The sequence below is a fragment of the Pelodiscus sinensis genome, chromosome 6 (assembly GCF_049634645.1).
Source record: "Pelodiscus sinensis isolate JC-2024 chromosome 6, ASM4963464v1, whole genome shotgun sequence".
NCBI classification, from domain to species: Eukaryota; Metazoa; Chordata; order Testudines; family Trionychidae; genus Pelodiscus; species Pelodiscus sinensis.
Window position 1 is genome coordinate 43,595,274 of NC_134716.1, and position 24,710 is coordinate 43,619,983.

Below are 24,710 nucleotides of genomic sequence, written 5' to 3' on the forward strand. Positions count from 1 at the left end.
CTCCAGCAGTGTGCTCCCAATCACAATGCAGAGACAACCTAGTCTTTAAGGCTGCGTGCCTATCACCAAGCCAAATGACTGCGGCTTCTAGGGCCTCAAGCCGCGCCAATATCTCTTCGTCAATGGTCTCCTGTGTTTGGAACTCCCGTGTAACGTTTATTAGAGTTTCCCCTACCATTTTTGCAGTCTTAACCAACTGGGTTAAAGAGGCAATAGCAGCAGTGGCACAAGCAAGAACAATAATTGCCGACACGAGAGCAAAAATCAGCCACCCCAAAAATCGCTTCGTACGTCTACGAGTGTTAGTAATCTCCTCCTGCAGAAACCTTGTAAGATGGCCAAAGCCACTATCTCCTTCCCAGTCTCGTGTGAGATTAACAGGAATCCATAACTCAGGGCATCGTCAAAGAGGGGAACACAAAGGTTACATTATCACTCATGGAAATGCAGGTCTTATATCGCACCTCAGACAACATAACAAAATAACAAGAATGGGAAAAATTACATCTCTTAAAACTTGCATTTTTTGCCAAGGCAAAAACATATGGATGCGAAGTACAAACCATAACACTATTATCTTGCTGCTTAATATAGTTAGATGTATAATTCTCTAAAATCAAACTCCCTAGATTATAACCCATAAATGCTAACCCCCTTCTGTAACGTGGAGGCCGTGGTGTTATCCCCATTAGTAATAAATTGTAACACAGGACCGGCAGAGCCTCCCCCATGCCACGAAAGGCTATGATTATACCGGCCGAAGGGGACAGTGCGATTGTCCACTTTATCCCACAGCATACCGTGAGGGCCCTAATCCACAACCGTGCCGAATTCGCCCCGGAGTACCAGGGGGCTGCATCCACGACATGCCTGCCAAACCGGTGCCGCATCTGCTGATATCCTTTTTATCATGCAGCGGGGCAAATCAGGGGCGTACGGCTCTCAGGAGTCATTACCGCTTCCGTGCATCCTGGGAATGCTCAGTAAGGTATAGTTAACCCTTCCGTCGTGCTCCCGCGCCACTAGGTGCAACTGTGGCTGCACGGGCACACGACCTGAGTCATAAAGGGTAGAAAAGCAAAGCGGTGGGAGGTCGGTGACAAAGGTGACATTGGTAACATTAACGACCTGGGTTTCCTGTTCCGCTGTAGGGGGTATCCTCACCCCTCCCACCCAATCGGTACCATTGTTACTGATGGGCAGTGAGGGATCCCACCACGTCACAGGCCTGAATACGGGGGGATCAATGATGTGCGCCCAATACAAATGTGCTGTCGCAGTATGCACACAGAAACTGCTCCACAGGAACCACAAAAATGCAGCGGTGACAGTCATGGATTTGTCGCTACGGATCGGCAGCGGTCCCTTCATTCTCGAGTTGAATCCCTTGCGCCGATGACGTACCAATCCTGGCTGGCTTAACAAATTGCACAGGAAGCCAATAGGGACCTGAGGGAAGAGAAACACAGGCATACCCACGTCCCCATGTGATTAATGGAACGGGACCGTGCCACTGTCTGGATTCCAGGTGTCTGTAGTAAACCTGTGGCCGCTCTGGCCACGCAGAGTCTCGCCCAAAGTGGCACTGTGCTGCTGTGAAAGACAAATCAGAAAGATTTAAAAAGTTTAACACATACATAGCTTTGTCCAAACGCTCCTGTGGGGTCATTCCCATTGGATTCCCCCTTTTTTGTTTATCAAGAAGGGTCTTGAGAGTGCGGTGCGTGCGTTCAACAATCGCCTGGTCCGTGGGGGTGTGTGGAATGCCTGTGGTGTGGCTTACACCCCAATCCTGCAAAAAGGACTGAACTTTGTGGGAGATATAAGCAGGACCATTATCAGTTTTAACAGAAACTGGAACACCCATGACAGCAAAACAATGTAACCAATGCCGAACAACATCACGAGCCTTTTCTTCTTCTTCGAGCAGTGTCCCGTGGGTGCTCCACTGTAGGTGTCGGCTTGTCCCGGCGCCGCAGATCGGAGATTTTTCTAGCCGTAGTCTGCCGGACCGCGCATGCGCGAAGTGCGGCTCGTGCCTTTTCGCGCCGTTTGAGCAGCGCTGGTCCGGCTCCCGCCAGTTCCTCCTGACCGTCCTCGGCCGCGGACGGAATATTGTCTCTCTGGTGACTACTGTTTCCTACAGAGACAGAGAGACTTTATATATTATTGTATATAGTTTTTTCTATAGAGTCATAAGTTATAGTTATCCTAGTCGTTAGTATACAAAAAAAAAAAAAAAAAAAAAAACCAGTTTTTCCTTCGATAGTAAGTTAGTCATTCCAATGCCGGGCTTTAAGAAGTGCAGTCAATGCCACGAGGCAATGCCTGCCTCAGACGGACACGCGCTGTGCATCAGGTGCCTCGGGGAAGGTCACATTCCCCAAAAATGTCCCCACTGTTCCAAACTGACGGCTAGAGCTAGACGGGACAGGGACATGCGCCTAAAAGTCCTGCTATTCGACAAAGCCCTACAACCGGACGTCCAGCAGTCAAAAGGACACTTGGAACAACCCAAGAAACTTAAAAGAAAACCGTCCCCGACACGGTCTCTCCCACCCTCAAGATCGGCTGATGACCAACCGGGGACGTCTACGGCACCGCCCGCGAAAGTAGCGAGGCCGCCGAAAGACAGCAGGAGTAAGTCGGCACCGAGCCCTTCTATATCGGGCTCAACCATATCTGCCGTTCCCTCGGTCTCCAGGCCGCCTGCGGCTCCGAAAACCGCTCCCGGCACCGAGCGTCCCCCGGCGCCGGGCCGCTCCCCGGCACCGAGACGCAGCCGCTCCCCGGCACCGAGACGCAGCCACTCCCCGGCACCGAGCCGCAGCCGCTCCCCGGCACTGAGCCGTAGCCCGGCACCGAGCAGCCCAGCACCAGGCCATAGCCGAGTACTGAGCCGTAGTCGCTCCCCGGCACCGAGGCCCACTGCACCGAGGCGCTCTCCCGCACCGACGCGCTCTCCGGCACCGAGGCGCTCTCCGGCACCGAGGCGCTCTCCGGCACCGAGGCGCTCCCCAGCGCAGAGCCGATCACCGGTACCTACGGGCTCAACTGCACGGGAACCGAAGATCACGGACAAACAGTCGGCGAAAGTTAGCCGCCCTTCAAGGCATGCACCGAAGCATCCACCACCTCCCACCAAACAACGGGACTCTCATCAACCTTCGGCCCCGAGGCACTCCCCGGCGTCGACCACGTCAGCACCGAGTCGCCCTTCGGCACCGAAAGAACCGTCTCAGCACAGGCGCTCACCAACGGTGCGACGGCCTTCTCCCCTCCAGACATCTCGGGAGCACAGTCAATCACCGGTGCCGAGTCGATCAGCAACGCTGAGGGGGCCTACGTCGGCACGGATTCCTCCGATGCCAGTAGAAGTGATTCCACATTCAGTCATCTCTACCCCGGCATCTTCTCCACCGGAGCATTTGCTAGCCCCTACGGCCCACGCGATCAGGGGATTGTCTTCTCTATCCCCGAGCCCGGAGTTTTCTCCAGAGTCACGGCCCCCGTCCCCACACTACTCTGAGTTCTCTCATACTGGCCACACATCACCTCGTTCTGGCCATTCTTATCGCCGTGACCTGCGTTCACCCAGTCGCAGCACCTATTATAGGGACAGATCGCGATCACCAAGATCAACCCGCTCGGAATACTCAATAAGATCCCGTCACTCCACATCTCCCCATCATCGCCGTGTTTCGCCCTATCAGCAGAGTCAAAAATACCAGTCTTCTTCTGATCCGGTAAGACCACCAACTCCCTCGGGGTCTACCTACCACGCCGAGCAACCTCTTCCCGCTCGGGATGTCGAACCTGACCGTTCACCGGCACAACAATCCTCATCGTCCCCCGACGACGCAGTGTTTCAGGGCGACACTTCTCCTTCTGACGACCTTCGTCAATTTCAGGAGTTGTTCCAGAGGGTGGCGGTCAGCCAGAACGTACAATTGGGTGACGTGGAGCAAAAGCAACATCACCTCCTTCGTAATATTAAACACACTCATCAACCAAAGATCTCCTTACCTTTGGACGCGGCTATCCTTGAAATTGCGGATGACATCTGGCAATCCCCTGCGTCCGTCCCTCCGACGAATAAAAAGGCGGATAAAAAGTACTTTGTCCCTGCCAAGGGAATGGAGTTCCTATTCATGCATCCGCAACCAAACTCCTTGGTAGTGGATGCAGTCCAGCAAAGAGCAAAGATGCCACAGTACAAGCCTACTGCTGCGGACCGAGATAGTAAACGTCTCGATTTATTCGGACGTAAAGTCTATTCCTCGGCAACTCTAGCACTCAGAATGGCTAATTACTCCGCACTGTTGGCGAACCATAACTTTGATAACTACGCCAAGCTTGTACCTTTGCTACAGCATATCCCAGAGTCAAAGCGGGACATCCTAAAAGCTGTGATAAAAGAGGGCTATGCAGCATCCGGAACGGCCTTAAATATCGCTCTGGACACAGCTGACGCAGCAGCGCGCACGACAGCTACATCAGTCGTTATGCGCAGAGCATCCTGGCTGCAACAGTCTTCTGCTCCTAAAGACCTGTTTTCCAAGGTCGAGGACTTACCTTTCGACAGAAAGAACCTCTTCTCCGAGAAGACCGACCAGCTCTTACACTCGGGGAAGGATTCCAGAACCACCCTGAAAACGCTCGGAATGTATACCCCTCCATACCGCAAAAAGCGATATACGACCTACCAGAGACAAAGGCCCCCCTTCCGGCAATCCCCTCAATATAGACCCCAGGACCAACAGAGGGGTAGACAGCGACAGCAACGCAGACGCCCGCCGCCCAAAACAACTTCCCAACAGGGTACCAGGCAGCAAGTTTGACGCGCCCCTCGAGGGGTTGAGAACCATTCCCATCAATACCATTCTGAGTGCTTCGAAGGCGATATTTCATCACCGCCTCAGACCATACCTCCATCGATGGGCCTACATCACCACCGACAAATGGGTCCTCGAAACAATTCGTCTCGGCTATACCATCCCATTCACGTCGCTTCCTCACCCATCCCCCCCTGCCCCGTCCCTTTTCAGGGACCCATCTCACGAGATACTGCTCAGGCAGGAAGTCGCCTGTCTTCTTACCATCGGGGCGATAGAACGTGTTCCGGACGAATTCAAGGGCAGAGGGTTCTACTCCCGCTACTTCGTAACGGAAAAGAAGTCGGGGGATGGAGACCGATACTAGATCTCCGCGACCTCAACCGTTTCTTGCGGAAACAACGCTTCCGAATGGTCACCTTAACTACAATCATCCCAGCACTTCAGAATGGGGATTGGTTCACATCCCTCGATCTTCAGGACGCATATTTTCACATTGCGATCCACCCAGCACACAGACGATTTCTGCGCTTCCAAATCGGTACAGACCATTTCCAGTACAAGGTCCTGCCGTTCGGTCTCTCGTCGGCTCCGCGGGTTTTCTCCAAGACCCTGGCTGTGGTGACGGCATACTTACGTCGCCTTCACATAATGATTTTCCCGTATCTCGACGACTGCCTAATAAGAGCCCAGTCACTCCAGGAGTCGATCAACGCCACTCAGATAACACGCAGGCTCTTTCACGAGCTGGGACTCCTTCTCAACGTTCCAAAGTCATCACTGGAACATGTCAAACAATACAGTTCATAGGAGCCCGTCTCGACTCTACAACCGAACGCGCATCATTACCGATGGAAAGATTTTCCACGATGCAAGACTTGATTCAGATATTACTCGTCAGCCCAAAGGTTCCCATACTAAGGTGCCTGCAGCTCATGGGTCACATGGCCTCAACAACATACGTAGTGAAGCACGCAAGGTTACATTTGCGTTGCATACAACATTGGATGGCTCGAATCTGTCCCCCCAATGTACGCGACGTCCACAGGACGATAACAGTACCTACCTACGTCAAGCAATCACTCACTTGGTGGACAGTACCAAACAATCTATTGTTAGGAGTACCCTTTCATCGCCCCCAACCGTCGATGCAATTGACAACGGATGCGTCACTCATCGGATGGGGTGCGCACCTCGGGCGCGAGCAAATACAAGGCCTATGGTTGCCAGACGAGTCGCTGATGCACATCAACTTTCTGGAGCTCAGGGCAGTGTACAGGGCATGTCAACACTTCCTTCCTGTCATTCAAGACCAGGTCATACGAGTCCTGACGGACAATATAACGACCGTCTATTATATAAACAAGCAAGGGGGCGCCAGGTCTCACTCCCTGTGTGCGGAGGCGGTTCGCCTATGGAACATGTGCAATCGCCACAATATCTTTCTAGTTGCAGAATACCTTCCCGGTCAGCACAATGTAAGGGCGGACGCCCTCAGCAGGCACTTCTCTCCCAATCACGAATGGGAGCTACACCCGACCGTGACTGCGACGATATTCCAACGTTGGGGTTTCCCAGTAGTGGACCTCTTCGCAACGTCTCGCAATGCGAAATGTCCTCGGTATTGCTCGAGAGCGGGCATCGGACAGAGTTCAGAGGGCGACGCTTTCCTATATAACTGGGGGCGTCACCTACTATATGCATTCCCACCCACACCTCTAATTCCACGGGTGGTAGAGAAAATAATACGAGACAGGGCCACAGTAATCCTAATAGCCCCAGCCTGGTCCAGACAAATATGGTATCCATACTTACATCGCATGTCGAGGTATCCTCCATTTCCTCTGCCACCTCGGTACGATCTCCTGTCGCAGAATCGTCGCTCCCTGCTTCACCCGCAGGTGAATCATCTCGCGCTCACGGCATGGTACCTAGTTGGTTCCAACAATCAGAGGTGCTATGCTCACAGTCGGTCAAGCACATTCTGCTGAACAGTAGAAAACTCTCTACACGGTCTACTTACCTTTCTAAATGGTCACGTTTCTCATCGTGGTGTTCACAAAAGGGCCTGGACCCAGTCTCCTCACCTTTACAATATATCCTGGACTATCTCGTACACCTTAAGGAGTCAGGCCTCACCTGCACCTCCATCAGAGTTCATGTCGCTGCAATCGCAGCCTTTCACCAGCAGATTAACGGATACTCAATATTTTCTCATCCAACAACTAAGAGGTTTTTGAAAGGAATGTCTAACCTTTACCCGCATTTTACTCAACCAGCGGACCCTTGGGACCTTGAGTTGGTCCTCAATTCCCTGACGGCCAGACCGTTTGAACCGCTCGCCACATGTACCTTATATGATTTGTCCATGAAGGTCATTTTCTTACTAGCCATCACTTCCGCAAGGAGAGTGAGTGAACTAGCTGCGCTGTCAGCCTCTCCTCCATATACGATCTTTACGCACCAAGCAGTAATACTCCGAACATTACCGCGATTTCGTCCCAAAGTGGTCTCTCGATTTCACATTAACGAACCTATAATCCTCCCGGTATTCTACCCTAAACCGCATGCGTCTCCAGAGCATACACGTCTACACACTTTGGACGTCAGACGGGCTCTCGCCTTTTACATCGAGAGGACCAAACCATTCCGTGTGACGGATGCATTATTAGTATCAATGACGGACCGTTCTAAGGGTCACCCACTGTCCGCCCAACGCATCTCTTCTTCCATTGTACAGTGCATAAGGTCATGTTACGAACTGCGTAAGAAACCACTGCCTTCAACTATGAGGGCTCATTCAACTCGGGCGGTGGCTACATCCACTGCTTTTCTCAAGGGAGTCCCCTTGATAGATATCTGCAGAGCTGCTACGTGGTCTTCCAATTTAACATTCGCCACACATTACGCTGTCCCAAACTTGATAATACCTGATTCCACGGTGGCGACAGCAGTGTTATCCTCAGCTACGGCACGATAGCTCCGAACCCTCCTCCATTCGTGAGCTACTGCTGTACATTCACCTACAGTGGAGCACCCACGGGACACTGCTCGAAGAAGAAAAGGAAGTTACTCACCCTGTGCAGTAACGTTTGTTCTTCGAGATGCGTGTCCCGTGGGTGCTCCACGACCCGCCCTCCTCCCCTCTTCGGAATTTATTATTATCTGTCTTTCAGACTAAGAGGCAGGAGGAACTGGCGGGAGCCGGACCAGCGCTGCTCAAACGGCGCGAAAAGGCACGAGCCGCACTTCGCGCATGCGCGGTCCGGCAGACTACGGCTAGAAAAATCTCCGATCTGCGGCGCCGGGACAAGCCGACACCTACAGTGGAGCACCCACGGGACACGCATCTCGAAGAACAAACGTTACTGCACAGGGTGAGTAACTTCCTTTTCTTCGGGGATGTCCCCGCGGGTGCTCCACTATGGGTGCTGGGCTTGCCCCGGCGCCGCAGATGGAGACTTGTCAGTAGCAGTATCTGGCTGGACCACGCATGTGCCACAGGCTCGCGGCTTTCGCGCTCTTTCTGTCGCGCAGTCCGGCCGTCCGCCAGTTCCTCTTCACCGCCTCAGGCTGCAGACGCTTGTAACTGCGCTCTCTCTCCACAGAACATGACGATGAAACACTAATCTATCTAAAATGCTAATTTAACTAAACTAAACCTAAAGTGGAAGACTCAGACCTTCCGTCTGGTCAATCCTCTTAACCTTAAACTACCACATTGTCTCTAAATCAATTGCGCATGGGACAACTCGATCCAATCAGCAAGTCTCTCATACACTATGCTAACCTAGCCTATTCCCGATGACCCAACACAACGCTTAATGTATGCGTTGCACAGGCTTTTATAGGCTATGGTCATGAATATGTATGAGAGCTTGACTTTAAAATGATTGGCTAATCAAGAGGCGATATTTGCATGAGTTTAAAACAATTATTGCATAATCATGAGAAACCGTCTATCCTTATGAATATTCATGTGGTCAACATTCTGACCCATGAATATGCATTTACAGTTGGAATGATTTAGATTTAAACATGTCAGCATGACTCAGCAATTTTTTGAAATATGTGATGACGTATACATGTATTGATTTAAATGTCTAATACATCAGTTTTACTACATAGGTGTTATAGGGCTAATACATATTAGGCTCATTACATAATCAGATATCATTACAAACATTAGGCTCATTAAGCAATTAATACAATTCTGCTAATACTCCCACCAGTTCCTCCTGACCATCCTTGGTTGCAGACAGAGTGAGCCCTCTCTCCTCAGATTCCTGTCAGGATTGAGAGAGAGAGAGAGAGAGAATTCAGTCAGTTTGGTAGTTACTCATTTAGTTGTAGTCTTCCATTCCTATAGTTATAATCACAGTTATATCGATGACAGACGACACCCTATGCCCAGGGAAATCTCCACTCTGGCCTCAACCTCACTGGAACAATTTCCTGCTCACACCACCAGCTGCCAAAAGGCACAGAAACTGCCAGCCCTTTCACCCAGCCCAGACCATATGCACTTCTCCCCGGAGCCACCCTCACGTTCTCCAGCACATTAAAGGCACTCACCAAGACAGCACACATGGCGAGTGGTCATGCACAGAGTGTCATGGCTACAACAGGCAGCTGTCCCAAAAGACCTCCTGTCCAGAGTTGAAGATTTTCCATTTGACAGGCAGAGTCTTTTTTCTGAGGAAAACTGACCAAGTCCTCCCCTCAGGTAAGGACTCCAGAACCACACTTAGAACCCTTGAGATGTACACACCACTTTACCGGCGTAAGAGGTACACACCATACCAAAAGCAAAGACTGTTTTCCCACCAAATGACCTCATATAGACAGCATGACCAGCAACTCAACAAACAGCATCAACAGAGAAGACGACCCCCACCAAAAGCGTCTGGCCAGCACAACACCAGACAACAGGTTTGACGCTTCGATCGAGGGATTGAGAACCATACCACTCAACAATCACACTCGTGCTGCAGACACTTTATTCCACCATCGTCTAAGGCCTTTTCAACACCGATGGGCCCATATCACCACCGACAGATGGGTCCTTCAAACCATTGAGCTAGGTTACACCATCCCCTTCACATCACTGCTTCCTCCCTCTCCTCCCACCCCATCCCTCTTCAGGGACCCATCTCATGAATCTCTGCTAAAACAAGAAGTACTTCGTCTACTCAGCATCGGAGCAATAGAGAAAATTCCAGATGAGGGGTAGGGTTTTTACTCCCGATACTTCTTAACCGACAAAAAGTTGGGAGGTTGGAGGCCGATTCTAGACCTTCGAGGCTTAAATCGATATCTTCGAAAGCAACATTTCTGTATGGTTACCCTAGCTACAATCATCCCAGCACTACACAGCGGAGATTGGTTCATGTCCCTCAACCTGCAGGACGCGTATTTTCATGTGGCCATCCATCTGGCCCACAGAAGGTTTGTTTCCAAATAGGTGCAGACCATTTCCAATACAAGGTCCTGCCCTTCGGTCTCTCGTCAGCTCCCAGGGTTTTCTCCAAGACTCTGGCGGTGGTTACAGCATACCTATGTTGTCTGGGTATAATTATATTCCCTTATCTGGATGGCTGCCTAATCAGAGCACCTTCGTCAGCAGAAGCGCTTCATGCCACAAACACCACGAGAGCAGTTTTTAAGGCATTAGGTCTGATTCTCAATATTCTGAAGTCAGGCATGATGCCCCACCAATACAATTCATCGGTGCCCACCTCGACTCAACCAAAGCTTGACCCCTTTATCAATGACCAGGTTTCAAACAATCCGAGACCTGATACAAATACTTTCTACCAGTCCCAAAACATCTATACTCCACTGTCTACAGCTCATGGGATGTATGTCATGGAAAACACGAGGTTATACTTCCAGTACCTTCAACACTGGATAGCCACAGTGTATACCTCGAATACCCACAGGACGGTTACAATCCCTGTCTTTGTCAAAAATTCGCTGACTTGGTGGACTATTCCTGACAATCTGATGTCTGGCATACCCTTTCATCATCCCCAGCCAACAATGCAGCTGACTACCGATGCATCGCTCCTTGGGTGAGGTGCCAACTTGAAACACAAACGGGGCAGGGCCTATGGTCCCCCAAAGAATCGTTGATGCACATCAGTTTCCTGGAACTACAGGCGGTCTACAACGCCTGCCAACACTTCCTCCCCGTTATCCAGGGCCAAGTCATATGACTCCTCACCGACAATATGACCACTGTATATTACATAAACAGACAGGGAGGAGCTCGGTCCCGATTCCTTTGCGCCGAAGTGATATGTTTGTGGAACTGGTGCAATCACCACAAAATCTCCCCTCTTGCAGAGGCTCTCCCCGTACTCCAGAATTCCACAGCTGATGCATTAAGCAGACATTTCTCCATGAGCCACGAGTGGGAGCTACATCCAGAAGTACTCTCCATCATATTCCGTTGCTGGGGGGTTCCCATCAGTAGACCTCTTTGCCACAAGTCTGAATGTGAAATGCCCCCAATACTGCTCGAGGGTGGGATTGGGCGGAACTCCATGGGAGATGCCTTCTTGTGTAGTTGGGGTCACCATCTTCTATATTCCTTCCCTCCCACATCCTTAATCCTCAGAGTCCTGGAAAAGAGAGCTATCGACAGAGCTACAGTGATTCTTATAGCCCTCTTGTGGCCATGACAAACATGGTTCCCTTACCTGTATCGCATATCAGCTCGCTCTCCATATCCTCTGCCCAGATGCTGCGAGCTGCTCACACAGAACTGCGGATACTCGATTCATCACAGACCAACCACCTCGCACTGACAGCCTGGTACCTGATTGGTTTCAATAAACAGAGATGATATGTTCGCAAGCTGTCAAACACGTTCGATTACATAATAGAAAATCTACCACACTTACCTTCATAAATGGACACGGTTTTCTTCATGGTGTTCTGGGACGCACTTAGATCCCTACTCTGTCCCTATCTACAGGATTCTGGACTATTTCGTACATCTTAAAGACTCCAGCCTTACCTGTGCTTCTATTAAAGTACACATAGCTGCTATCACTGCTTTCCATCATTCAGTAGATGGCTACTCAGTCTTTACACATCCCATGACAAAGAGATTTATGAAGGGGATGGCTAATCTCTTTCCACACCAAAGACAGCCTGCAGACCCCTGGGATTTGGAGCTAGTCCTGAACGCTCTAACATGGAATCCCTTTGAACCTTTAGCAACACGTGACCTACACACTCACAATGAAGGTCATCTTCCTGTTCGTGATAACCTCTGCAAGGAGAGTTGGGCAACTGTTTGCCCTATCAGCTTCACCATCCTACACAATATTCACCCCTCAGGGAGCTTTATTACGCCCCCAGCCTACTTTTCTCTCCAAAGTAAATTCAGAGTTTCACATAAACAAACCAATAGTCCTTCCCATGTTCTACCCTAAACCTCATTCTTCGATGGAGTAAGCACACCTCCATACCTTAGATGTGAAGCGAGTGTTGGCATTCTACATAGACAGAACTAGATCCTTTCGGAAGTCGCACAAGCTACTACTATTCACGGCTGAGTGCTCTATGGGCCATCCCTTATTGGCACAATGTATTTCATCAATCATCGTCGCCTGCATAAAGAAATGTAATCCTTTGCAAAATAGACCTTTACCACATGCACTGAGAGCTCACTCAACATGAGCAATAGCCACGTCAACCACTTTCCTGAAAGGGGTTTCATTGAGAGACATTTGAAGGGCTGCTACATGGTCTTTGGACTTCACGTTCGCTAAACACTATGCCATCTCCAACCTTCTTCTACCAAGTACGGCAGTGGCATCAGCAGTCCTCTCCACAGCTACAGCATGATAGCTACGAATCCCGCCTCCATTACAGGGGTTACTGCTGTAAATTCACCTACAGTGAATGGGACACTGCTCGAAGAAGAAAAAGAAGTTACTCATCTTGTGCAGTAACGATGGTTCTTCAAGAAGCATATCCCATGGGTGCTCCACGACCCGCCCTCCTCCCCTCTTTGGAGTATCTGTTTCTTATGTCTTTCAAACCAAGAGGATCAGGAGGAACTGGCGGGAGCCGGACCGCGCGCACACAAACGGCACAAAAGGCACGAGATGTGCTTCGCGTATGCGCAATCTGGCGGACTACAGCTGAAAAAGGTCTCCGATCTGCAGCGCCGGGACAAGCCTGACACCTACAGTGGAGCACCCATGGGGCACGCATCTCAAAGAACCATTGTTACTGCACAAGGTGAGTAACTTCTTTTTCCTTCTGTTAACAAGTCCTTTGAGTGCTGAAAAGACCCTCACAGCATCCTAACAGATGAATCCCTTTTGAGATTGCATATGCATCAGTTCCAGAGTCAATCTCAAGCAGTTTACCTTCCAGGCATTCAAAACATCACTGCAGATACCCTCTGCAGACCTCTTCCCTTAAAATTACAAATGGGAGGTAGATCCCATTGTATGCCATAACATATTTAAGTGTTGACACAGATAGACTGGTTCATCTTGGCCAGAAACAGGAAGTGCTTCCTTTTCTGCTTGAGAGGAGGACTGAGGCAATATTTCTTGGGAAATGTCTTTCTTATTTGATATTGGGTTTGTATATGTTTCCTCCAATTCCTGTAATATCCAAGGTGTTGATCAAGATAAGGAAAGAGAAGGCCAGAATTATTGCTTTAAGGTCGGATAGCAATGGGGTAGGATATTAGAGGGAATGAGGGAAATCTGTCACACCTTAAAACACTTCAGCACTATTGAAGGAGCAATATTGATGATAATGCAGTGGCAAAGATATCTCCCATTCTGGAGGAGAATGACTAATAGCAGTTAACTCAATGTGCCACAACTAGATGATGTATAATATTCCCCTCATAGTTCTGCACACCTGATTAGTAACCCTTCTTATTCTGAACCTCTTTATCTCAGACTCCTAGTTGTGCCAAAATCTTGAAGTAGGCGATAATGCTATGCAATTAATTTTCACTTATGAGCAAATTCAGAATTTCAAGCCATGTCTCCAGAAGGAAAGAGACTAGGGGCTGGGTGATGGTTACCAGTTATGGTTAACCGGTGGCCTGACACAGGTCGGGGGCTGCTCCAGGCTTGCAGCACAGTGCTTTCTCATTCCCTTCAAACCAAGGAGCACGACAGTGCCATTAAAACTCTGATTCTTACAGATCTTGAAAGTTCTCTTGGTATGCCTTTGCATTAAAGATCTTAAAGGTTACTAATATTGTAATAAATGCAAAATGAAATACATTTGATAAAATGTATAAAATTACATGAAGAATTTTGTGAACAAAACTGAAGATTTTAATATGCCTAGAGGATCTGATAGTCATATAATTAGAATCTCAAAGTACAATCCTATTATAAGGAGTTATTGACCATATCATTTATTGCAGGAATGTGATAGTGATGTTGGGTTTGAGTTGGAGATGGCCAACTGGTTTTCAAAGGGAAACAATCAGAATGTTTATTGTGACAATTTAAAAAATATATAAAGTATTTTTTTATTCAGAAAGTAGATAATTATAAAAATCAGACTTCCAAAACAAGCAGATATTCTTATAAAACTCACTTTAATGTGAAGAACTTCATAAAGGAGAGAGGGATCTATTTTATGACTAATAATAAGAATGATATCCATGTTTCTGTCTGGTGCCTGCTGAAACTTCCATGTATGTTGGGGAAAAAATGGCATTTCTCTGAGAGATGTGGGTAAAACATTCCTCCTTTTAGAAGCTGACTGAAGAAATCGTAATTTTTCACAGATTATAGTTATGAATTCGTGCTTTAAGGTACAATAATATTGAAAAGCTCCATTGGATTCTTTAAAATTAAAGATTTTTTTTATGGTTTCCATTGGAAAAGAATTCCTTTGTTAAATGGGAATTCTGCCTTTCATTTTTACTGGATCTGTAAGTCAGAATGTTTGAGTGATTTTTGGCTATTTTAACTTTCATTTTTGGCTCTCATTTTTCTTAGTAAAATAAAGCATAATTAATGTGCCCTTTTGTTAAAGTGTATTGTAAGGCAAGCTGGGGAGTTGGGTCAACAGTGTACAAGCACGTTTTGGCAGTAGTCACCTGAAACGTGGTTGTTTTCTTCCCCTTTGTCTGTTGGAGGAAAAACAGGAGAAACAGTGATCTTGTGTTAGTTTTAGCTTCGCTTGACTGCTTCATAAAATTTGTCCTTTGTTTTGTTTTACTGCTACCATAGGAGGCAGTTTTGTTAAAACATGCTTTGAAGAGATCCCGGTAGATTGCGGTTATGCAATCCTCCATCATGCCTGATAGTTTCTGGTACTAATGATCTGACATCACTGCAGAAACCTGCTTACTGACTGTTTTCATTTTAACCCCCTTACATGCATGGTTGCAATCTCTAATTTTAAAAAAATTAGATTATCTAAGTGTCAGGGAATGAAATGCCTGGTTAAATGAAAAATAACTACTTCCTGTCTCAAGGAGAACTCATATTTTTTATCACTTCAGGAAATGCATCTCATTGTAGAACAACATTTCCTAAAGTATTCAGTGCCATCCCTTTCTTCATGGAAGAGGGATACTGGTCAGTATATAGAATGAGTAGGAGTGGACTTTTAATACAGGCAGTCCCCGGGTTACGAACAAGATAGGGACTGTAGGTTTGTTCTTAAGTTGAATCTGTATGTAAGTCGGAACTGGCGTCCAGATTCAGCCGCTGCTGAAACTGACCGCCAGTTCTGACTTCCATACAGATTCAACTTAAGAACCCCAAGTCAGCTGCTGCTGAAACTGATCAGCAGCTGATTCCAGGAAGCCTGGGGCAGAGCAACTGTGCCTCGGGCTTCCTGTAGTCAGCGCTGGTCAGTTTCAGCAACAGCTGACTTGTGGGACGCCTGGGGCAGAGCAGCTGGGGTGCTGCTGGGTTGCTCCAGTAGCACCGCTCCTCGGCGCTACTGGACCAACCCAGCAGCACCCCAGCTGCTCTGCCCCAGGCGTCCTGATTCAGCCGCTGCTGAAACTGACCAGCAGCGGCTGAATCAGGACGCCTGGGGCAGAGCAGCTGGGGTGCTGCCGGGTTGGTCCAGTAGTGCCCAGAGCGGCGCTGCGGGACCAACCGGCAGCGCCCCAGCTGCTCTGCCCCAGGGTCCACAACAAAAGCCTGGTCTGCTGGGGGGGGGGGGCACACTAGCTGCGCCCCATCCCCCAGCAGACCAGGGACACAGGGAGCAAAGTGGCAGCAGGGGGTGCCTCACCTCTGAGGCTTTGCTCTGGCGCGGGACCGCTTTGCTCCCGGTGCCCCTGGTTTGCTGGAGACGGTCCCCAGCAGACCAGGGGCACCAGGAGCAAATCCGCAGCCGCGGCGGGGTCCCCGCGCTTCTGAGGCTTTGCCAGAGCCATGCCTCAGAAGCGGGGGACCCCGCCACTGCTGCGGGTTTGCTCCCAATGCCCCTGGTCTGCTGGAGACGGTCCCTAGCAGACCAGGGGCACCGGGAGCAGCTTTTCTCGCCCCGGAGGTCGAGGTGGCTGACCGCTGCCTGTGAGCTCCGGGGCCAGAAAGCCCCGTTCGTAAGTGCGGATCCGACATAAGTCGGATCCGCGTAAGTCGGGGACTGCCTGTATATATTGATGTGATGCGATTTGGTTTTCTTTACAAGAATTTTGGATTCAGCTTTCAGACTTGGAAATTCTGCTGGAGAAAATGATACATTTTAATTGACATGGATTATGGAAATTCATTTTATTGTCCTTGCATGTTTAATATTTTGTGTCACTATTTCAGTTTTAAAAATCAAAACACATTCGAGTGCATCAGTACTGAATCTGACTTCATTCTATAGTGAGTCAGATTGACGTAAATCGAAAAATAACATTTGTGTTAAGGTTATTACGTTTAAATGTTTTGACAGTAAGATACCCTTTTTGATATTTGGTGCACTGTATTTATAAAATAGCGGCAACTTCACTGTCTGTTAATATTTTGGAAAATAGATTAGGTTCAAGAAATGTTCTGAATGTGTCATCTTGGGTGATAGCTCTTGTCTGTGAACTGAATAATCATTACAGATTAGAGCTATATTTCCTGTTCTTCTAGACCTGGGTTTCTCACATTTCATTGCACTGCAACCCCTTCTAACAACACAAGTTACTGCATTACCCCAGAAGCAGGGACCCAAACCTGAGCCCACCCATCTGAGTGCTGCTGCACCAGCAGCAGGAGGGCACAAAGCTGAAGCTCAAAGGCTTTAGCGCCAGGTAAAAGGCCCGTAACCTGAATCCTGCCGTCAGGATTTTGACTTTGGCCATGGTCATTGAGGCTCAGGCTTTGGCTCTGAGCCCCGGCAAGTATAATGCCAGCTCCTGGCAAACCCATTAAAACAGGGTCGTGACCCATAGCCACTGTTTAGACCTGAAATGTACAGTATTTTCAAATAAATGGTTTTGTTTTGACAAATATTATTGTCAGCTTCTTCTTGATCAGACTATTCTCTCTGATTATGTCCCTCTGTGTGTTGCCTTCTCAACAGAACTAAAAACTACTATACTGATGAGCTGTCAGTAATTTTTTATGATGTGAGAAGAGGCATATGGGCGACCTCTGGAAGGCTCAAAAATGAACAGAAAGAAGCCATCATAAACTAAGACTAGGAAGATATTTTATAAATACTTTTTTAAAAGTCAATAATAAAACAAAAAATAACAGTGGGGAAATAAATTTGATCAAATATAATAAAACTTGCAGAAACGTGGCTGTTAAAGATTTTCTTGTAGTAGAATCACAAGAGGTGGAAGATACTTGCTTTTGTATGTGCTTGCTTAATAGGCACCCTCCCCCATACACTGAATAGCATTCTGTTTTCAATTCTAGAAAAGATAATTTTTAAAATATATACAAAAACAATGAGTCCTGTGGCACCTTAAAGAATAACAATCTTTCATGGGTAAAAATCACTTTGTCAGATGCAGATACAGACTAACATAGCTAGCCCTCTGAGATTTAAAAATGTATAGAAATTTAAGTTCTGGGGATATAGACCTAATCAGCTCTCTTCACATCAATTGGTTAAATTAACTTTATCTAGAATAATCAGAAACTGGAATACAAGTGACATAGCCTTTTGGAGATGAACATATTCAGATATATAGCAAAGGTGAAGATTTTGGCATTACACTTATAGAATTTTCCAAAATCCTGTTAAACATTTGCATCCCTAGGTAGAATAAATTGCATAGCAGGAGAGCTGGGGACAATTTTTTTCACTGTAAGTGTTTTGTGTCTTGTTTTGGTGTATATCTCAGGGAGTGGAAGAACTGTATTTGTGCTTCCGTCAGTGCAGCTGCTATGGGTACAAGCATGCATACGTATTCCACAGGACTTGTAATTCGTCCCCTCTGCTTTTGGTATATCACTTTGTAGAAATACAGTTAAAGTTGAAAAAGCAGCCTCTACCATGTCCTTTCATATGTGTTTTGGGCCACTGGATCCAACTAAGACCAGCCTACCCGTGTTGAGCTGCTCTGTCTTTTTCAGAGGGGATGTAGAAACCCACTTGCAATATGCAGGGGTTGGATACTTCCCTGGTGGATGCTTTATTTGACCTGCCTCATTTGCAACCCACCTATAGAGCTTATATGGTGTGTTAGAGAATCTTGCCTAGCTAAATCCTCTGTCATAGGATGAATTTCACCCATTCGGACTTTTTTGTCAATAAATATAACATAGAACCATTTATTTAGATGTGGTGTAGTTGAACATTCAAGAAATAATGCCTGACAATGTATTGTGAGAATCCATATACCTTGCTTGTGAAGTGAAAATTGTGTAATGAAAGGAAAGTGGCTTGTCATTTTTGAAGTACAGTAGTTGTAGATTTCATGCTTGTAAATGGTGCTCTACACAAAAATATCCTTGACTTTTTGGAGGGGGAGCAAGAGTGGTGAAATACAATGGTTACATAGCTCTCTAAGTTGTGCAGTGCATAATCACATGCACCAAAACCTTGTTTTGTCCAATTCCTCTATCAGTTTCCTTCAAATTGTGAGTAATAGTCTGCCAATGTTCACTATAAATAACTTTCAAATAAAAATATATTAAATACCTGTCAGAAATAAACTGTAATTTTAAAACTGCTTTTATAATACTTCCATAAAAATCCATTAGTTGCAACTTCTTGAAACCTTCTGTTTAGTAAGTATACATCTCCTAGGAATATATACCTCTGATTAACACACTGATTTTACTGGCTTCTTATTTTCTTCTTTATTTTAGCAGAAAAGTGCAAGTCTGTCTGCAGTACCACCATGTAAATACAAATAAAACAGGCATAATTTGGGATGACGGGTGGTTTATAAAATGAAGCTGGTATTTAAATTAGTCATGCCCTAAATGCAGGCGAGTGGACTAGATGACCCCTTGAGGTCCCTTCTGGTCCTAAACATCTGTGTTTCTGTCTTTAAAACATCAAAAGCAAGACTGGCAGCTGTACACAATATAGTTTGTAGTTGAAATCTTAAAGGTAAATATCAATTAGCTATATGGTAATTTAATTTTAGGACTTCTAATAATCCTGATGGGAGTTAAATCCATGCATACCATACTGAAAAAATATATATTAATTATAACATTGTTTTTGCTTGCATGTGCTAACCCAGTTTGTGTTTTTCAAAACATCTGTCTTTTAAAATAGTATTCTGTTGTGGAAACACATATTTTTTGTTTCTCTTTAGCACAAAACAAATTTGGTTTGTGAAATAAGTGTAACTATATTCCAGAATACTTAAAATCCCAGGAGACATGACATTGATTCACTTTGTTTAAACAAACTGAGTGTATTTGTTTGCACTATCTCCTGTAGGGAATTGTGACCAAATGTATCACTCTAATAATAATATTACAGAAGACACTCCTATTACAGCTTAAACATGCAGCTAATATTTTTGTCCTCTTTCTTAATGTAATTACACAAAATTCAAACATAAAACATTTAGCAATAATATCTTTTGTGGGTTTTTTGGTAAAATAAGGCCTATTTTGTCTATTGCGCAACTTACAAATTATAGTTACACGTGGAAAACATTCAACTTTATCTGATTTGTGCCTCTTATTTACCCAGTAATTGAATGACACTACAATATAGAAAGTGTTATGACTGTGATATTAGTATTTTTGTTCAAGAACTGTTATCCAGTTACAGTTATCCAGAAGAGTGGTTACACTTTTAGTGAAACCTGAGTGGAAATTTGTAAGAGTTTAAGTAATTTTCGCTGAATAAATACATGTATTTAAATATTTATTGCCCAGTGGGAGAAGGTTACATACATGGTGGAGAAAATTCCTTTTCCCCTTTGTGTATTGCTTCTGCATGGTACTCTGAAACTGCCATTGCCAGATGTGGACATGCTTCTTTTGAAAATAACTGTATCACTATTATATGCAAGGCCTGGATTATTTGCTTCCCTACCAGAAGAACATTGTGTGTGGGCGGATTATTGGCATTTCAAGGTCTGTGCAGAGTCTGGGAAGCTGGGGCCTACAGTAAACAGAGCAATAGAAAAGAGGAGGGGCAGAGGGGCATACATCTGACTGATTATTTTCAGAAGAGAAGTTCCAAAAAGTTTTGCACTTAGAGGTAGTGTAGCAAACTTAAATAAGTTTAGACCTGTTCCACAGATTCATTAATTTAAAAGAAACAAACAAACAACCCAAGTTAGTACAGTAGACAGGTAGTGTTTGTTACAGCCTTGTAGACTATTAGTTAAAGGATAACTTGAAAGATACAAATAGCTCTTTTAGAACTTAACTTTTGTTAGTGTGATACTTTAAAGCTACCTTCTCATAATGCATTGATGAGAAGGAGTTTATTAAAAGTGTGTGCTTTTTAATTTAGAATCTTCTTTATTATTGTAGTGACATTTATGATACGTGGAAATTATATTAGGCTTGCAAAACCTGCGATTAGTTACTGCTCTCCTTAGAAAATTGTATTAAATACAGACCACAATTACAACTTATCCTTTTTAAAGTTAGAAAACGTAAGTGTATATATATGAGGTGTACTGGAGATGAAGTCAGTTGATTGCTGTTCTGTGGTTCATTTCCAGGTCCTTCAGCAGCTTTTAAATCATTTCAGAAAAAACAAAGATAAAGTTCTTCTCTTCTCCTTTTCCACCAAGGTGAGCTCCATATGACTTGCATCATGACTGACCTCAGCAATAAGGCCTGAGGCATAAAGCACATGGGACATCAGCAGCTGTCAACCATATTTTCTTTCTCTCGTGAACTATGGGAAATAGTGTTGATATGGACAATGTACAGTACTAAAGAAAATACCTTGAAACCTTATGTTATCTCAAGGACAGTGGCAAGGACAAATAAAGTAATTTCCTTTCTTCTTTGGACCTGTCTTCAGTGGAATGTTAGTTATTTCCACTCACTATCAATTCATGGCCCATTTTGGCCCATTTCATGGTCATGAGATTTTTAAATTTTATATTTCATTATTTCAGATATATAAATTCCATGGCGGTGTAATTGTAGAGATCCTGACCCAAAAGGGAGTTGTGGGGAAGGAGTCGCAAGGTTGTTGTGGGGGGGAGAGGGGTTGTGGTACAGCTACCCTTACTACTTCCCTGCTGCTGGTAGAAGCACTGCCTTCAGAGCTGGGCAGATGGAGAGCAGCAGTGGCTACTAGTCGGGAGCACAGTTCTGGATGCAGATCTGCCACACAGAAGTAAAGATGGCATGTGTGGTAACTGCCATCCTTACTGCTGCAGTGCTTCCTGCGGAGCTGGGCCCTCGGGAGCTGCAACTTTCTGGCTACCCAGATCTGAAAGCAGCAACACAGAAGTAAGGGTGGCATGACACGACTTTGCCACTCTTACTTCTGCTATGCTGGTGGCAAGGCACCACCTTCAGAACTGGGCATGTGGCTATCAGCTGCTGCGCTGTGGCTGCCAAGCTCTACTGGCAGTGCAGAAGTAAAGGTGGCAATTCACAGCCTCCCTATATAACCTTTCAACCCTCTGCAACTCCTTTTTGGCTCAGGACCCCCAATTTGAGAAACACTGATGACTCCCATGCGTTCTGTATAATGTAGAGTAAAAGCTGCACAAAAGACCAGATTTCATAGTGGGAGAGCAGATTTAAAAGTCCCCAATGCATTGGCATCAAGCATCAGCCTCACTGATGCATCAACTTACAGTCTCCAGTGGGCAGGCTATCTTGAGTATAAAGCACATCTTAATTTGAGCTAGACATTTGATGTAAGTGGGAGTTGTGTTAGTAACAACGTTCTAGTTATACATCAAGCTAACAATGCAGTGAAGCGTAAGCCCTGCATGTGATATTCTTGTTAGGGTCTAATGTGCTTTCTGAATTTATACAAACTGTAACACAAGATTATCTAACTAAATACTTGGCATGCTAGTATAAAAGATTATCGACAGTGACAGTTCAAGATCTCTGCTTTAATTTTGTATCTTGTGTTGCTTTCAATTAAAAAAAAAAGTGAAAATATAAGGGTTTAGATGCCACAGTAGGAAACCAATTGTGTCTTGGAGAATAGCAGGGAAAGGATGTTAAATATCAACAGTGAGAAACATATATGCTTTCAAATGGTCTGTGGGCTGTTAGAAATGCTATTCAGAATACCTGATTTCTGTGGTTGCTACAATGCTTATTTTAAAATACACCCAATAATACCTGATTTCCCCCATCTTTTTTGTCAGTTGCTAGATGTGCTGGAACAGTACTGTATGGCATCTGGGCTAGACTACCGAAGACTTGATGGAAATACAAAATCAGAGGACCGGGTCAAGATAGTGAGAGAGTTCAATAGCATGCAAGATGTTAACATTTGCCTTGTTTCTACAATGTAAGAGAATTTAATTTGTATTGCATGTCGGCTTTCACCTACATACTTAGAGACGTGTAGTAAAGTTACTGTGCATTCACTTGATTGATCTTGGGTGACGGTACTTCCTGGAGGAGGAGCAAGAACGCTATTGTCCAGAAATTACGAGACTGTGGTGTCAGCTGCATCCATCTTGCATTAAGATTACTATAGTTGAAATGGGTCATAACACTTAAATTTATTCTTCACATCCCTTCACTCTCTTCTTTACTGGGTTCATTGAGATTTCAAACTGGTGAATGATGGTTTTAAATCTTTGGCTAGCCAAAGATGGTGGGGAACCATAAATTGTTCCTAAAGAGACAAACTTTCAAAAACTAAGCTCTTAAGTTGTGTGTGCAAAACCAGTAATAGCATGTGAGTTAATGTGTGTGTGCATAGTGAATGCATGAAAAGCCGTACTTGTGTCAGTTACATTTTACCCTGAATTTTTTATATGTGCACTTAGAGCCCAGTTTCTTAATCCTTGCCCCTTAAACCACTTACCTCTAAAACAGTGTTTCTCAAAGTAGGCCGAAGATCCAGTTTGAGAGAGCTGTTAACAGGCTGTTCTGGTTTGCTTACTTTCCAGCTCCACAGGCACGCAGCCTCATGGCTCCCAGTGGCTGCAGTTTGCTGTTCACAGCCAAGAGGAGCTGCAGGAAGTGGTATGGCCCAGACCGCTGCGTCCTGCAGCTCCCCTTGGCTGCAAACTGCACACAATGGGAGCCATGAGGCTCTGTGGTGGTGGAGCCGGTAAGTAAACAAACTGGAGTGCCCCAGTAGCAGCTTTCTCAAAGTGTGTCTGAGAAACATTTCTCTATCATGCCATAAAATTTTACTCATTTTTGACACCAGAAAGGAATCTTTTCATCAATTTATGATGAATAGTGAATTCTATTGGAATAGACTAATGAGATGTACACGTTCAGCCAAAAATTATGAAAATAGTGTTTCAATCCATATTTGTCTTTTTGATTTGGTTAGTTACATAATCCTTTATCTTTTAGCTCAGCTGACTACTGTGCCCAGGCAGGGGTGCAAACGGTGCGGATGCTTCCTGCTAATCTCTAGCAGTAGAGAAACTCCTGTGGGTGTAGAACCGATATAACTTTCTCCTTTGCTGCTGTTTCCACATGGGTGCATGTTGGGAGCAGCGAGGTGGAGAGGCCAGAGTATGATAAATTCTGGCAGTGCTCAGCCATCATAGTTCCTTTAAGACCATTGTCAGGTGGCACATTCACAGGTCAGGTACATAAGCAAGAATTAAGAGGTTAGTGATGCACTCTTGCTTTGCTGAGCATAATCTCAGTTAATTAGATTATCTTTCCAGTGATTTCAGGGGACTTTCTGAATAAGAAAGGATAAGCAATTTTTGACCCTTCTAGGTGAACAGAACATTAAAAGAAAAACATCTATTACAGGAGCTAACCCTTCTGGGAGTTACTGTAACTGTACTGTTCTAAGTCTACATCTACACTATAGCCCAGATTGATGCTCTGAGATCGATCCACTGGAGGTTGATTTAGCAGATCTAGTTAAGTCACAGATCACTCTCCCATTGATCCTGTTACTGTACCCTGGAGTAGAAGAGTAAGCAAAATTGACAGGAGAAACTCCCCCATTGACTCCCTGTGATGTAGAGCCCGCAATAACTTAACTAACGTTATGTTGATTAATGAATAATGTAGCTGGAGTTGTGTAGCTTACGTTGACTTTTTGTTGTCATGTAGCTGTAGCATAAAGGTTTTCTACATACAGTGAATGTTCTATCAACCTTATTTGTTTTAAACACTTTAGGGTTAATTTAATCCACATGATCTTATAAATTCTGTATTATGAAATAGAGAATTCAATTAAGAATGGAATGGAAATGGAGTCTTACTTAATGGACAATTTACTCTCACTTACCCTTAACTTATGATTATCTTGTCTATGCAGAGCTGTATATAATGTTTCACATGTCACTGAGTAAATTTGTGA

General features: G+C 45.5%; 1 protein-coding gene across 7 annotated transcripts in view; it reads left to right on the forward strand.

Annotated features, from left to right (window-relative positions):
* ERCC6L2 (ERCC excision repair 6 like 2) overlaps positions 1-24,710 on the forward strand; it is a 126,016-nt gene that overhangs the window by 42,512 nt on the left and 58,794 nt on the right. For all 7 annotated transcript variants that reach the window (XM_075931826.1, XM_075931828.1, XM_075931829.1 and 4 more), the window contains 2 exons: positions 20,938-21,009; positions 22,564-22,709. In XM_075931826.1, the coding sequence (XP_075787941.1) occupies positions 20,938-21,009; positions 22,564-22,709 (218 nt within the window). The remainder of the gene's footprint in view (positions 1-20,937; positions 21,010-22,563; positions 22,710-24,710) is intronic.